This window comes from Pelmatolapia mariae, linkage group LG9 (genome assembly GCF_036321145.2).
Source record: "Pelmatolapia mariae isolate MD_Pm_ZW linkage group LG9, Pm_UMD_F_2, whole genome shotgun sequence".
Taxonomy (NCBI): Eukaryota; Metazoa; Chordata; class Actinopteri; order Cichliformes; family Cichlidae; genus Pelmatolapia; species Pelmatolapia mariae.
In genome coordinates this window covers 14,417,486-14,434,811 of record NC_086235.1, presented here as the reverse complement: position 1 = coordinate 14,434,811, position 17,326 = coordinate 14,417,486, and the positions used below count along the sequence as shown (strand labels likewise).

At 39.4% G+C, this 17,326-nt stretch overlaps 1 protein-coding gene across 1 annotated transcript; it reads right to left on the bottom strand.

Annotated features, from left to right (window-relative positions):
• Positions 1-7,714: 7,714 nt before the first annotated feature.
• Positions 7,715-17,249, bottom strand: LOC134634310 (inositol monophosphatase 1-like). Its single transcript, XM_063483446.1, has 9 exons — positions 17,166-17,249; positions 16,730-16,847; positions 14,384-14,517; positions 12,860-12,964; positions 12,567-12,612; positions 12,263-12,371; positions 11,968-12,076; positions 11,090-11,241; positions 7,715-8,466 (listed from the first exon to the last, which is right to left on the bottom strand). Exons 2-9 carry the CDS (start codon positions 16,790-16,792, stop codon positions 8,348-8,350), a joined length of 837 nt encoding a protein of 278 aa, XP_063339516.1. The 5' UTR covers positions 16,793-16,847; positions 17,166-17,249; the 3' UTR covers positions 7,715-8,347.
• Between the last annotated feature and the right edge of the window lie 77 nt (positions 17,250-17,326).

The window sequence follows — 17,326 nt, the reverse complement described above, 5'->3', positions numbered from 1 at the left end:
CAGATGGTTCTCACAGCAATCAGAGGAAGAAAACATTCTGTCCCATCTCAGGGAGACCTGCAACAACATGATGGTACATTCACCATAGAGTGAGTGCATCCATATCCTTAAAAAAGTAAGTGGAAAATTTTGAGTGTCTCCCTAATTCTTGTGGAAGTCCCATAGGAAAACACACCCCACTGCCATACATTTCTGTGAGTTGTAATCGAATACAGAACAATGCATCCCAGAAAATTTCCACACTCTTAGTCTTGATATTGGATTATAAATTATGACTGATTTTTAGGGCTCGAAATCTTAGGTTGCTTTTTTGGAGGAATCAAAAATTACATTCCAGCTCTGGACTTTTAACACATGATTTGGTATGACAAACAAAGCTTCGCTTAGTTTTATATTTCCTGGCAGTTTCACATCCATTGAGCTTTCTCTTTATGTCCTTTTATTGTATTCCACTGGTGGAAAATAGTTTGAAAGGTCCCCTGGTGAGTCAGTCTCGATTATGTGTGCATGCATGGCTGTTGTTCAATGTGCCTGCTGGAAGTTGGATAAAGTCTTTACAGTATCCCCATGAACTGAGTAGAAGTAAACACAACAGATACACACATCCATATGCATCAATATTTATGTGTCTAAATGTGTATATCTCAGACAGATTTTATATCCAACTGCACTGTGAGGCAACTTAAATGTGAAAATACTCTCGTTCTCTGTTGGAATCATCTGTTTGGCACAACAGCTACAAGACGCTCAAAATGTCTAATAAAGTCTACTTAAGTCTGACAAAACCAGTCTTGACTGTTTAGACTCAGACATGACATAATACATATCCTATCTATCTTTCAAATACATGCTGCACTCAGGTCCTGAGGCATTACAAAACACTTTTTGTGCTTTTTTTCTTTTTACAAAGTCATAATGCCACTTCTCGCCCTGACAGTGGTCTTGCGTGGAGCAATTCTTTGCAGCAAGAGAAATTGTTCAGTTAAATTTTGCATGTCTCAAGGACGTGATGTTGCATCTCTGTCTGCCTTGTGATTTCAAACGTGATGATAACGGAGACATGGGGCTCGTTTATATCTAAGGACAACAACCCCCGACCCTGGGAAAGTGACCTTCTATATACTAAACAGGGCTAGTAAGACATAGCAAAATATGTGCTGTCTTCTACATTGTGTGATATGTCTGCATGAAGCAGAACAGTCAGTTTTTTTCCAGGGCACGTTTCAGCATGATGCTTGACGTTGCCACACCTTGCATAACTTGCGTTCATGTGTGTTGAAATATGTTCAGACTGTTTCTGCAGTTTGCTAATCCGCGAGTCATGACAACATGAGTGGTAAAGCAAATGTTTGGAAAAAAAAAAAAACTACATCTGCAAGGCTGCTTAAAGCAAGTGAGTCATACAGTATGGTGCTAGTCTTCACATGACAACAGCTTTGTTAAACAATCTGCTTCATCGTCCCCTTGATGAAGTTGTGGATTTGCTAGTTCAGAGTGGGATATTACATGGTGGGATTTCTTGAAAGTTTTGTTTGACTGGGAGCTGCAGGAGAGCAGTTGTCACCCCGATGTCCCCGTTGTGCACTAAATATAAGATGTTCTCAGAAATGTTGGGAGACACGCAGAGGAAAGTGACAGGACAAGCAAAACAAATACATCAGTCCTGCTGTCTCCCTGGCAGGTCCGTTATGAATAATTTATCCGGGATGATGGATGTTTCGGATGTTTGGTTCCCTTGAATCACAGCTGTAACTGAGGCCTGCCATGAAGGTCAGCGGTGCACCCTGAAAGATGAGGCTTTATCAAGTCACCAAGCCCCTTTTGATCTATCAATAAGACTTCCAGCTGTACTTGGGGACAATGGGGCTCAGTAGTAGGCTCCAGAAAGACAGCATGCTTACAGTTAAAATTTTAACACATTTTCCAACTTAGTAATATGCTAGCCCGAAGCACAGCTGAGGCTCATGACAAAGTAGTTGGTGTTGTAGTAATTTGGTAAAATTAGCAATTCTACCTCATGATAATGCTCAGTGGATGGATTACTGCCTACCAGGCACAAACCCAGCATCCCAAAGAGCAAAAGGCCCCTGATCTAGAGCCTCAGTTTGAAGTGATACTTAACATTTCTTGGTGGCAGTTCAATCTCAGAACCACAAAGGCACAAAACAATGAGACACAGAAGTACTTAAAACTGCAAAGAGACACAAGTCTCCTTAAGCCTGGGTGTGTTTCTTTTTTGTAAAACCTGTGGGGGACCTTTTGCAAGTCTGCACCCAGAGACCTGCTGCTCACTAATCCATCCAATATAATACCAATAAGGAAATGATTTCAGTTCATCTTATAGCACCCTGAATATATGAACCACGTCGTATGGGAATCTGTCAAATAGTTGGTGGGATTTTTTTTATACCTGTTGATGGTGCAATAGGAGTGAAACTCTGAGGATTACTAAAGGCATATTCTTCTGGGAACTGTGAGCGGTTCTACAAAATACTTTATATTTTAGTTTTGTCCGAAGTGATGAAGGAACTGATAACATTATTCCACTTTTTCAATTCGGGTGTTGGGGGGGAGGCTGTAACTATCCCAGCTGCCATAGGGTGAGTGGTAGGGTACAAACTGGAGAGTTCAAGAGTCTGTCTCAGTGCTAACACACAGAGACCGACAGCCACTCTCACATTCACCCCTACAGCCAGTTTAGAATCAGACTTAACCTAACCCCATGTCTTTAAACTCTGGGAGGAAGCTGGAGTACCCAGACAGATCCTAGACAGACATAGCGAGAGCTGGATTCAAATCCAGGACCTTCTTTTTGTGAGATGATAGTGCTAACTGCTGCCCACAAAAAATATAAGTATAAAATATAAAAAATGAACCATATAGTAATATCATAGGTTCAGATTCCTTTAGTATTTCCATGAACTGAGCTACTTTTTACAAGCGACTTTAGATATTCAAATTAGCATGGTAGTAGAGCTACCACTAGAGTATCTTTAGAGCAGCAAAGCACATTTTCTTTGACTGTAAAAGGCAAAAATTAGGCCATTAAAACTTGAACAAGTATTTTATGCTGTCAGCTGGACTTTTGTAAGCGTGAAGGATTTCCTGTGAAGTGAGAAGAAATAAGCTACAAATTAAATGTACAGTCAGGGAAGCCAAGATCTAGATTGTTCTTCATCACTTGATTGGAATTTGCAGGCCAGCAGGGGGGCTGCCTCCAATTTCCCTTCTCTGTACAGCAGAGCAGTAGGAGGCTGGAGACCAGTGGTTTATATTGCAGCAAGTGGGAATTCTTCCTGATGGAGGGCTGCGGGGTGTCTGTTAACAACTTGCCATTATTCCTACAGGGATCTGCTAAGTGGACTTGCATTGCACGGTCTATCATCCAAATAACTGTGACTGAAAGTGCTTCACATACCCAAATGGTACACAGTATCCATCATGAGATGATGAACTAGCACGAGTTGGTGCTTTTAGCTCTGAGAGAATGTACTTAAAACAAAGCAGTGATTTGAGCTAATGCCAATATGTAACAATAATAATTTACAATCTTAGTCTATGACGTAAACATAGCTGTGGTTATCAGGTTAATATTCAGTTAAAGTATGTGAAAATAAAGAAATATGGACATCGCAGTTGTACTCCAATTTCCTCCCAGTGCTGGCTAAGGAAGCCACCACCCCCATCACCATGGCTGGAAACCCAGTTAGATGAATGGGTGAATGAATAGATGGATAGGTGTGTGAAAACTATAGTCTGATAGTACAACGGCCATCATACATTTTTTCTTCTGACAAAGTGCCAGTGCTTAATCTAAAACCACTTCCACCCATTTCCACAAAAAAAGACTTGCTGAAATTGTTCTGCCATTACCCCCAACTTCAGCTGTTTACACCGTAATGCTCACTTGTCGACCCTGTCTAAGTCTAGCTGTCGAAAGTCACAATGGCCTGAGAAAAAAAACGGCAAAAGCACGACCAAGTTCTTTCTCAAACAGTTTCACAGTGGGAGTGTCTCTTGATGTCAGAAGGGAGGGAAGGTCTTGCCATTGTTAAACACTAACCACAATCACAGTCATAAACAGAACACAAAATGATAAGTAAGTGACTGAAACAAAGAAAAAAACTCTAAATTCTACATAAAAGCCTAACTAAAGCTGTTCAAATGTGCTACCAGAGCCTGACTTCAGTCTCCAGGGACACATGTTTGATACAAAAAGCACAGCCTCTGCATTTTTTTAAAGAACAATGGTTGGCATTTCTTTACTGGCAATGAGAGCCTGTAATGAATCTGTAGTCATTCTACAGCTAAAAGGGGGGGATGGGGGGTATTTAAATTTTAAAGTTGCAAGAACTGATTTGTTTAACATCTGCTAGTGTAAAGGTGAAAGCTAGAAGAGGAAGAGCTGGCTTTTAGCTGACTGACTTCGGAAGCCATTCCCAACACTGGTGATTACGTCCCTACCCCCTGTTGTATACAAACACACACCATTGATTTCTGTGGAAGGGCGGGTTGCAGCACATACAACGGGAGTTTGCTCAAGTAGAGTGTTTTAAAGCCATTTATTAGCCATCAGCTGAAAAAACAGCCCATGGAGAGAAAAACTCTGGACTATTTTATAGAGCTCATCAGCCCAGGGGGCAGTCCACCACTCTGCATGTGCAGTCTCTGCAGCACTGGCTAAAAGGGCAGGGGAAATGCAGCGGAGAATTTTACATGGAGTAATGGCTGCGAATGCTTTTATCTCTCCACTAAATCACAACGATAGCAGCAAGTGGTTTTTCCCGTATTTTATAGAGTGTCAGAGGCCTGTTTTCTGTTTATTTGGTTTCCTGTTTGCCGCAAGAGACATTTTTCTTGCTCACGCTTTTATTTTATAGATTTATCATTTTTCTAGGTCAAAGCAACACATCGCTGATTCAGAGCCCTTTTAGGATGCCACAGAGGAGTTTGGGAACCTTTCCGGACAGTGGATACAGACAGTGGGTTTTTTTTTTCTTTTTGCAATAATAGCTGTACATAATAACGTATGAGCAAGCATGGGAGCTTTTTGTGTTATCACAGTAACATAGCGTAACTTCACATAACTGTCATGCTGCATTAACACACGATGGGAGGTGTCTTGACACATTCTGCCGTTTTCCTTCTTGTGGTTTATTAGGACATTTCAGAGGAAGCAAGTCCAGACAGTAAACTTCCATATCTAGTGCTGGAACCGTAAACGTGCACAGCCGGCAGTTTTAAATAAGAATTTTTCAAATGTAACTTCTTTTTTTTCCTTAAACCAATATTTTCAAAAAGAAAAAAAACAATAGCGCAAGACACATTAGGACAGGCACAGTATCTATGGAAACAAGACAAACAGGTACAAACATTGAGACAGGGTTGTGAGGGAATGTTAGAAAGTAGATAAATAAATAAATAAAATACAAATGAATGACAAAAAGACCAGTCACAGGAATACTTATAACAATAATTATCATGGCCATACAGACTTCAGTTCTGTTGCCATTTATAGTCCTTTCTCACTTCATGACTGAGGCATTTGCATGCAAGTTGACATCTGCAGGACCTTCATTAATTCATAATTTAACCACCTGTGTCAAAACAAATGCGACTAGTCTCGAGAAAGCGATTTCAATGGTGCTTTAATTTTCTGTCTTCCTGTTGGATTCTTGTGAAAACAGACATGCGGTGACTTCATTTTGGCTATACAATAAAGACATTAAGCAGTTAAACAGTACATTAGTTGCATAAGATGAAAATATGCTTTAATAATCAGAAGTTAGAGCACCCAAACAATAAAAAACAACGTACCTCAATAAAATAATGACAAAATCCCATAAGAAAAACAGAGTTTAAAAAATAACTACACAATGGAAGGAAATTTCCTGTATCTGTCCTTGAGGCTCCAGGGTTGAGGCAGATGTTAGAGAAAATGTTCAAATTCCTGTCCAATGGGTGTGCAGAGGGGGGGAGTGTACACAGTTACTACTGTGCATGCATTTACCAGACACTCTATAAAATACACTCTGCTAGTACTGGTTTTGCCTCCAGACGTGCTTAAATTGTTCATGGCACAGGTTCAACAAGGTGCTGGAAACATTCCTTTTTGGTTCACATTGACATGACAGCATCACACAGCTGCTGCAGATTTATTGCCTGCAAATCCATGATGGGAATCTCCTGTCCTATCACATCATAGAGGTGCAATGCTGGATTAAGATGTGGTGACTGAAGAGGTCATTTGAGTACACTGAACTCACTGACATGTTCAAGAAACCCATTTGAGATGATCCGAGCTCTGTTACATATTGCATTTTCTTCATTTTCATTCAGCCATCAGAAGATGGTTACACTGGTCATAAAGGGATGGACAAGGTCAACAACAGTACTCAGATAGCCTGTGATGTTTAAACAATGCTCAGTTAGCACTAAGGGACGCACAGCAAATCAAAACTTACCAGACAAGAGAACATATTTCCAATCTTGTGTTGTCCAGTTTGGAAGAGCCTGTGCAAAGTGTAGCTTAGCTGTCAGGAGTGTCATCTATCCTGGTTTTCTGTTTTAAGGTTCAATGTACCGCACATTCAGAGATGCTCTTCTGTATACTTTGGTTTAATGAGTAATTATTTGAGTTATTATGTCCTTCCTATCAGTACAAAGCAGTCTGGCTATTCTCTGGATTTTGGCATTAACAAGGCATTCTTGCCCAGAGAAGTGCTACTCACTGGAGACTTGCTCTCTTTATCATACACTTGCAAAAACACATTAATTTACATTTTAAAAAAACATATACATGTATAAACAGTTGGAAAATGGATGGGTGTGTGGTGGAAATTTACATAGAAATGTATGTTAATTCAGTCTATACAGAAAGACCACACTACTGGTCAAAACTTGAACACTTGTTCCAAAGTTTCTGTAGTAGTGCTGAGTTGCAGTGATTTATCAAATTCCTGCCTTCTCTTCTAGCTTAATCATTCACATAAATACAAAAACAAAAAACAACACCATAAAAAATGCAGACAGTAGTCCTTCATCACATCTGTTAAATTTGTAACAGCGGAAAGGAAAATGTGTATCTTTGAATGCCAATATTTCCACACTCACAAAAACAGAACGATGGTTTAAAATTGAAGCTCTTAGTATTTAACACTCGCTCAGATCTTGTTCAGAGGCATTTTAGAGGAAGTTATAGATTTATCTTTTCTTGAGGTCAAAGCAACAAATCACTGATTCTTGCCATTGTTAAGATGCCGCTCAGGTATTTAGGAGCCGAACAATGCGTACAGAGAACAACTGTGGTACACATTGGCAATATAAGTTTTTTACAAAGTGGAATAGCATTTTTTAAAAGGACTGTCTGACTGAGGCAACGCAACATGTGAGGTGTCTTTATACAGATTTTGTCATGTTAACTTTTGTGGTTTATTCAAACACTTCAAAAGAGGCAAGTCAAGACACTGAATCCCGCCCACCCTCCATAGAGTGCCATGCATAATTTGCACTGTCAGCATTTTTTTTTTTCCCCAGGAGAAAATATTCATACAAGTTCTGTTCTCTTTAGTTCTGTTGCCATTTATTGTCCTTCCTCAGTTTACAGCTGTGACATGCTTGCATGCTGATGCCTGTCTGCAGGGCTTCAGTTCTATAACTTTATCAGTGCACCACAAAAAAATGAGAAGAGTCTTGAGTAAGAGATATTATTTGCTTTTACTTGCTGTCTTTATTGCATTCTTACAAAAGCACATAAAACAAGCAAACATTTTGAAAAACATCCTTGGATTGCTCCTTAGCCAAAAGCACCCTTTATCCTTTGGCTTGATAAAGAAAGCAGATATACAGTACAGTTGTAGGCACACATATACTCGCATTACACATTGTGCAAACCAGTGATGACTCTAAAATGTAATAGTTACTCATGTATAAGTAAAGTACTTTATACTTCAACATTAAATTTGCTTTAATAGTGCTGTGTTGAGGAAGAATAACCATGAAACTTCTTTATCTTCTTTCTCACGAATAAATAAATACTAAGACACTGTTTAGTGATTAAAAACATCACAATAAAAACTAATATGAACAAGGGCATACACTCCATCGCATCTGTTTAAATTAAAACACAATACAAAGTCTGCATCTGAACAGGTAAGTCCTGAAATGTGAAAACACAAAAAAGCAGAAAAGGGGCTGAAAGTGTAAGCTCTGAACAGTTAAACTCTCTCAGATGCTCTTCAGAGGTAAGTTTACAGTTGTTGTTTTTAAGGCAAAGACAGGCTTGAGACCTTCTATGTACAAAACAGTTGAGGGTGTTTACATGAGCTGAGAGGAGTGCAGCAGTTAACTAGTCATCAGTGTCATCCCTGCCAACGTCAAACTCTGTTATCTCCTTTGCAATGCGTTCTGCTATCATTCTGCTGCTGGCCACAATCAGCCTGCGAGACATCAAATCAAATGGTCCACCTGGTAAAAAAAGACAAGTAAAAATTAACATCGCATTCTCTTCTTTCTTTCAATGTTACAGTATACGTGGTTAAATTATCAACTTGCTTCTGACGATGCATAAGCAGTGCATGTTAAAAATGTGTGTGGGAGTAACAGCTGATAGCCCTGAAGGTGCTTTTCTGTGCTGTTATTGAAGCTGAATGTTAAAAAAGGCCATTATCTTATCTTGTACGAACTTCTAAATTGAAAATAAAAATGGAAATTGGAGGTTTTTGGAGGACAAAAAGATATGAAGACTACAGTACACTGATGCGGTGGTTAGCATTGGCACCTTGAAGCCAAAAGGACCTGGTTCGAATCCATTTCTGGATGAAGGTGTCTGTGTGAAGGTTGTGTCATCTTCCTGTTCATTCATAGATTCCCTCCAGGTACTCTGGTGTCCTCCCACAGCCCAAAGACTTACAGGTTAGGTTAACTGAAGATTCTAAATTAGTCGCAGATGTGACTGTGAGCTTGAATTGGGGTCCGTCTCTCTGTGTTGGCCCTGAACAGAAGCTGTCTAACCCCACCTCTCTTAATACCACAACCTTGGGATAAGCTCCAGTTCAGTGTTGAACTGGTGTGTTGCAAGCCCGAAGAGCAGCTGGTGCATTAAGCCACAGCCATCAAGACAAGAAGGCTCCTTAACATACATCAAGGGTTTCACCCCAAAATTCAGCACCCTGAAACGGGACACTAAGTGAAAGGCAGGAAGCCAAGGACTACTGAGTGTCAGAACCACTATCCAGGATGAGACAACAAAAATCCATGAATACATCAGGAACACATCAGGCCACAACTGATCACATGCTTGGTGAATACCTCAAGCAGCAGAAACCCAAGAAAGAAGAGGAGGAAGAAGAGGAGCCATCTATTTGCACGGGTTAAACCACCAGCAAATAGAAGAAGTGGCTGATATTGAGATATCCTACCAATAGGTGGACAAAGCTGGATTGAAAGACAGCACAGAAGCACTAATAACAGCAGTACAGGATCAAGCGCTAAGCACTAAGAACAGTAGAGCCTGGGGTTTACCACACCAATCAAGCCGGCATAGTATACAGGAACATCTTTACAGAGGATGGCCTGGAAGTCCTGAGGTCAAAATAGGACACGCTCCCCGGGGTGGTTGAGAATGACCATCTGAGGGACTTCCAGATAAAGACAGACAAACTGGTGATGGCTAACCAACCGGACATAGTAGTGGTTTATAAGCAGAGGAAGATGGCTGTAGTGTTAGAAGAAGCTATAAGTAATAGCAACATCAGGAAGAAGGAACATGAGGAGGATGGAAGCAACAGTGGTACCCGTAGCAATCGGAGCACTCGGGGCAGTTATGCCCAAATTGGGCGAGTGGCTCCATCAGATGCCAGGAATAACATCTGAGATTTCTGTCCAGAAGAGCGCAGTCCTAGGAACAGCAAAGATACTGTGCAGGACCCTCAAGCTCCCAGGACTCTGGACCCGAACTTGAAGGATAAAGACCGCCCGCAGCGGCAAGTTGGGAACCCGAGAGATAGTTGCGAATGAAAATCTCAGCAGATCAGCCATTTCTGAAATCCTTTATCAGCCTGTCTGCCACCAATAACCACATTCAAAGTCACTTAAATCACCTTTCTTCCCCATTCTGATGCTCAGAATGAACTTCAGCAAGTTGTCTTTATCATGTCTACATGTCTAAATGCACTGGTTTTATGCCATGTAATTGACTGATTAGGCATTTACGTTAATGAGCCACTTCTGTTGGTGTAGCTAACAAGATTTTCAGTGAGTGAGTGTGTATATACACACACACAGGCACGGGTAATAATAATAATAATCGTTTTTTTCCTCCCCAATTATTACTCATGACACACTACTGTCTAAACACAAATACACACATATTGTATGTTTGCCAGTAATCTGACTTACTGCTCCACCCAATCAAAGATGCAAGCTGGTGACAAAGATAACACACTAATAAGCTCAAGATAAAAATAGATGGTGAGGATGTTATTGATGTATATACAAGATCCAAGCACCTTACTCATTTTCAGATTTTACAGTAAAAGGGTCGCGTTTGAAAAGACCTTCAGCTAATCAAAAACTAAATAAATAAATGGGACTCTGAACAGTAAGTAACTTAGAAACTTGCTCCACCAACTACATGCTTACTGTCACTGCACTTTTTAAATAAACAGCTTCATAAATCAAGACTGCGCCTACTCTTAGGAGCATTGCAGTTGTGAAACTAGAGAAACTACAGCTTCCTTAACACACTAAATGTCAGGGTAGCAGTTACGTCCTAATTTAAGATCAAAATTCTCTGTATCAAGTGCAAAGCCAGGAGCAAACCTTTCCTCATCTCTTGCTGTGTTTCATGGGGCATTTATAAGCAGCAAGAAGGATAAAAACCAATAACAAGAACTATTGACAATAAATTATTCATAAACAATAACTTCTGTTGTGTTTGCACTTGGAGAACAGCAGCCCATTCTTGCTGCTTTGTTCTGTACAGCAAACTCCTACAGCAATCCTTCCATTTTTCATTTCATCCAGTGACTCAGCAGCCTTTGGAAAGTTCAGTGTTGTTTGAGAAGCTCACATTGTCTCAGTGACTCACCTGAAATGTCCATGATGACTCCTCCAGCTTCTCTGACAACTGCTGCCCCTCCAGCCATGTCCCAGCAGTGGATGCCCATGTGGTAGTAAGCATCAGCCGATCCGCACGCTACCAGACACATGTTGACAGCTGCGCTGCCTGGGGAGCGGATTCTGTGGATGGAAATGGGATGTTTGCTTTCAACTTCCAGATGCTCTGCTAAGAGTTAAGTATGTTTTTTTGTGCATTTGCAGTTATAATTCTTGATTTTTTTTTTTCATTTTTGTAGGATAAGCAATGTGTTTTTTTTAATGGTAGGAGACAGCACTTCAGCAAAATCCAGTCAGTTTTGTAACATTCTAGTTACCCCTCTATCTAGTAGATTTGATGTTAGAGGTAGAATCTGACATTCCGTGCGGCATTCAACCCCTTTTCATTTGATTTCAAGGCATGATATGAAGTTCTCTCTGTTGGATGGCTTTTTATTGTGAAAAAGTCACAGAAAACAAACTTATCGGTCATCAAGGTTAGCACTGACCACAACCATCCATAAAAGAAGTATCAAAACAAACACCGCTGTCATTTTCAGGATGTTTCACCACCTTTAAGGGCAGTAATGGAATAAGAAACAGCTGCCACAGTAAGCTCTCACTTTGCCCTGCTGCTGTTGTTGTTGTTGTTGTTGTTGTTGTTGTTGTTATTGTGAGAGAGAACACCTGCATAAGATCAGATTGTGGTAGCAATTTCATGCACTTCTTAATTACAATGATTTGGTTTTACTGTAAACAAATACACCAGCTGTTCTGTATTTCTGAATAAGCAGCTGTTCAGGGGGTGTCTGGTGTACTATTAAACTAACACTGGATGTACAGCTTGTACATATTGAAGTGCATATTTACCCATGTACAGGGATGCTGAGGATGTTTCTGATGTTGGCCATCATTGCTTGAAATTGCTCGGCGTCCTTCTTGAAGCCCATTTCTGTCAGCACCAAGGATTTACTAATATCTTGGAAGGAAACAAATAAAAAACAAGTATACTAATAAATAAAATATCATTATTCACTCATTAAACAAACAGCTGCAGGTTTGCGCTCTCTGAGAAAAACAGAAATGCAGTCTGTTGCTGGTACAGGGAAAGGATTTTAGCTCCATCTGGTGGATTTCTTTATAATTGCAACTTCTCAATATTCACCTTCTTGTCCAGACACCTTGATTGGGACTCCATTGCAAAAGGCTCCCTTTCCTTTACGTGCTGTGTACATTTTATCTTCGATGCAGCTGTAGACAATCCCAAACTCTATCTGAGACCAAGCAGCAGCACAGAAAACAGCACCGATTAATGTGGGGCTGGTTAAAAGACAGCAGCTTTATAAAAGGAGAAATGTGCTAATCTTTAGATATTAACTGGGTTAATGGTCTGCAATCATGTTAATGTTTCACATAATCAAAACATCACAGTTTAAACACACGAGTGGTTTGCATACAATAAAGCGTACCTCTTTCTTCACTGTGAAACCAATTGATACAGACACAAACGGGAACCTGCACAAGAGAACGTTACAATATAAAGCATTCAATTATGGAACTCCCTTTAGGTTTAAGCTCAGAGGAATCATTTTCCATTATCGGTTCAGTTTCATCTGGGTTGTCTAATTATCCCTGACAGAGAGGACAATCCAAGAAAGAATCTAATTAAAAGATAAAAATAGTTGAAGAGCAACAAAGATAAAAACAGAGCTAGAGCTGTAACGCAGAGATTTTTACAACATTTAATCGCAGACCGTGCTACCTGTGAACAAAGTTGGTGGTGCCATCGATAGGGTCGATAATCCAAGTGGGATTGTCAGAGAGGGCGCTGGGGGCGCCTGCTGCTACGGACTCCTCGCCTATAAAGCTTCAAAGTGAAAAAAAGAGAGGAGAAGTGAAAATAAGCGTATGATAATTCTATGCATCGTCTATCAGGTACCTCAGCTGTAAAGTAATAACGCTGCACTTGACACTTGCTCTGTTTTCTTTCCAACCAGAATATGTGATATTAGATTTCCACCACGCTGGACACAAGGCTGTAGCAACAATACGGAACCCTGGAATTTTTTCCTGAGTTCTTGTGTTTCACTTTCCCTTGGAAAAGTGAGCAAGCAAAATAAACAAACCAACCAATAAATATCTTTTTTCTTAATATTTGCAGGTATCATGTTATTAGGGGACTAGTGTTATTAGGGACTATATGTAACAAATGTGACCTCTGTTTTAATACTGCTAGTGTAAAAATAGAGGTCGCATTCCAGTTAAGATTGGATGGTAGGGCTGTGCCATATTCACAATAATACTGGCATACATTTGTTTGTTTGTGTTTTTATTTATTTAAAAAAAAATGTCATATTGCTTAATCAAGGATAGCAACACCATACGTTCCCCAGCATGGATAACAACAAGATAAGCCTAGCCATGTCTGAGAGCAAGAGCAGCATGTCAGCCTCCTATAACAACTTAGTATCTAAAAGGGGAGCTACTTCAACAACCTCAAAGAAAATACAGGGCTTTAAAAAACATAAAAACATGCCCGGTAATTGTCCCTGCTAAAGCAGGGAACATCAGTGTGTTTACCACTAGAGGCAAAAATCCCCACACAAATAAAAAGGCCCTCACAGAGCATTATTATAGCACTCACTAGTTAAACCCCATATGACAGGAAAAGTAAATGGCGGATGGAAATTATTGATGTGGCTACGTGGTAGCAAAGCAGGGCTTTAAGCAGTTGGTTAAAAATCTGTAAGGCCCAAGATACAAACTCCCACATAGAAAATACAATGTGACAATATCAAGCAGCTCCTGAAGAGTTACAAGGTTAGGTCACTTCTGTTATTGTTAAATTAAAATGGTAAACAGTTATTTTATACTTTTTACTTAAAATTTCCAGGGACAACACTACTGAGGATGTGTTTGATATAATGCTGTGTCACCATTAATGCTGCTGCTACTGCTGGCACCTTGTTTCATTAGACTCACATAAGGTAGTCTGTAATCAGTGACAGCAGCTTATTGGAGAAAAAGGATGAAACATGCCCTTCGTTCTTTTGTACTAATATATGCTGCTGGCCAAAAGCTGCAATCTGCATTTTTTTCCTCACAAATATCATTATTGGAAATTTCCTTATAACATCATAATATACTTTTGAGGTAATATCTCCCACCCCTACTAGATGGAAAATCGTTAAACCATAATAAATCATGCATACTTCTCACCATGTTCTTAGACCAATCCGCTCACATACCCTCTCTCATGTCCATGTTTTCTAATGAAGTAGAGTACCTGTGTGTTGGGTACTTTTCCCTGATGGAAGATATAATGAGCTGTTCCACTTTCTGGTCCGTCTCGGTCACCAGGTCAACCGCTGAGCTCTTGTGCATGACGGCGATGTCCTTTTGGAGCGCCTCGCAGATCATCTGGCAGAAACGCAAAAGTGAGAGGAAAAAAAAACAAAAGATTTCTTGGATGACTGACTACATCTGCTGCTTTAATTAGCTTCACGTGTTGGTGTTAACATATGTTGGTGCCACAGATGACAAGGTGTCTAGGCTACAAAGTCCAAATATATTTATGAGCTGTAATTATTGTTTCTAGTGTCTGGATAATGTGACTCTTCACAGATGGAAGCCTCTGTATACATTGGAATAACACTAAAAAAAAAAAATAAATAAAAACAACCCACACACACATTACGCTCAAATGTCGAGATACGTAAGCAGCAGTAAAATTGATTTTGATGAAAGCGCCCACACGGTTGCTTCTTCAACCTTTGCTTGATTTAAACAAACATTTACCTCGGTATTTTATTTGCATTTTTAACAAGTACCTAACAATTTTATTTGGACTCATCAATACTTTGCATTCAACTTTTTTTTTTTTTTTTTCAAATCCAGCACTGAATAATTTATGATCCAAACTATATCACCGATACACACAGCTGACCTCTGCACATTATGCATCTGAGGTCAAAAGTTATTGTGGTACATTTTTATATGATACTGTTATAAGTTCTTCCATGCCTCTTCTAGGGACAGCTGTGGCCAGAGGCATGAAGAGCCATTTCTCAGGAATAGTTTCTTCAATTTTGGCATAAACAGAGTCGAGAATGAACAGATAAGAATCTAGTGGTCAAAAGTCAAGGTCAGCGTGACCTCTTCAAACCGATTTTTAGGCATAACTCGACAATTTACAAATAATGATACAATTTCACACAAATGCCAAGGAGGATAAAATGATAACACTTTGGATGAGAAATGATAACTTTACTGCAAAAACATATTCAAGGGCATCACTCAGGAGCATCAGGGGCGATTGGGACCACAGTTCACATTTGGCCAGATATTGAATTGGTGACACTGATCACTTGAAAACTGTGGACACTGTATACACCTTCTGAACTGCCAAGCCAAAAAAGTGTGTGGGAAGTGATTTATTACATATCTGTCTGCACAGTCATGGGTGTAACATGTAATTTGGCTTTTTTGTTGTTTGTTTTGGATTATGTGCTAGTTTCTCCTTAATGGCATATCTCACTTTAAAAAGAAAGACATGTTACTGAGGTTATTATTTGCACTCAAAGTGCATTTCCATACACACTGTTGTCAACCATAATCAAGTAAGTGTAGCTTCAGTCGTACCTCCTGAATCATTCTACAATTGGACGGAAATTTAGGCTTCAAAAACCGTAAAATAATGATATTATTAAATAAAGGGTGCACTATGTATTTAAGAAAAACAACTAATAAATATCCAAAATTGATATGTCAACCGTAGGCATCAAAGGAACATATCATGAGATATTTTAGTTGCATGATTAAAATGGTTCAGGACCAAAGAAATTATATTTAATAATCTTTGAAGTTTTTTTGTTTTTTTTTTAACTTTCTAATGTTTGTTTCACATGTATGGCAACATGGTGGCAAATCAGAGTTTTCTCAGAAAAAGATTCAAGCTGTGAAATGTACTGCACTGCAAAAGTCAGGGATAAATGGAGTTATATAAATAAAGGGAGTGAACTTTGAAATGAATTTGTTGTGTTTTGGTAATATGGGTAACAGGGTTGCATTGGTGAGAGTGACGCACTCAATCCAGTCAGAAAAGATTGGAAAAATACAAAATATTCAAAGGGTTATGTTAGCACACAACTCAATCATGTCACTTCCTCTTTGTTATGCCACTATACTGTTAGTCTCGTACTTTTACAGGCTGAATAGGGTTCAGTAACAAGGTTGCACATACCTAATGGGACTCAAACTGCAGTACAATTTAATCACTGTTCTTAAAAATGTGTTTTTGAAAAATAAGAAACGTGTCAACACAATCAAAACAAAATAAATTGAATTTGTAACTTATATTAAATTTAATATTTTTGCGTAGAAGTTTGGTAATCAATAAGTTGGGACAAGAAACTAAATAAAAATCCCATCTTGGGGGGTTCCAAGAGTTTTATTGCATTTCAAATATTTTTGACAACTAGGTTTACATGTTGTCCCAGGAAATGTATGACTCAACAAACGTCAAACGTGTGTTTTAGTAATGTGTGCATGGATTATTTTTAAAATATTTTTAATACATTTTCATGGGTGGAAGAAAAAAAATAGTCCTGCAATGGTAACGTGGCCCTCTTACCTTTCCGGCCCGTTTAGTGACCTCTATGCAGTAATCCATGCACTCCTGCCACGGATCACTCATGCTGATAAAGGGGAGATGAGGCGATATTCAGAACGGAAATACGGACGGAAGAAAGCTGTAGGAAGAAGCACAACTTTCGTCATTTACAATAGCAAGGTGCAATTATATACCGGCATATGACGGTACGTTGCAATTACCGACATATGACGTGAGTAAGCTGCTGGAAAGCTAGCTGCGTTAAATTGAAGAAGCAATGAAATCTGTCAAATAGCATAAATTAGCCCTCTATGCTAGCTTTTAAAGGGAGAAAAAGGGATATGTACACTGGAGGTAACACTGATGATACCTAATGACAAACATACGCTTAACGGCTTTTCTACAACGCAATATCATTACATTGATTTGTGTTTTTAAAAAAGATATAGTAGCATACCAGGTCCGGGAGCTAATTTAACGGACTTCTAGAGATGAATGACTTCTAAGCAATGACATTTCGCCACTGAAAGGTGGGGCTAAGCCGAACTCTCAGCCTAATTGGTCAATCTGTGCCGTTTGATTTAACAATCTTCGCTGTCATTGGCTAGAAGGTTGTCA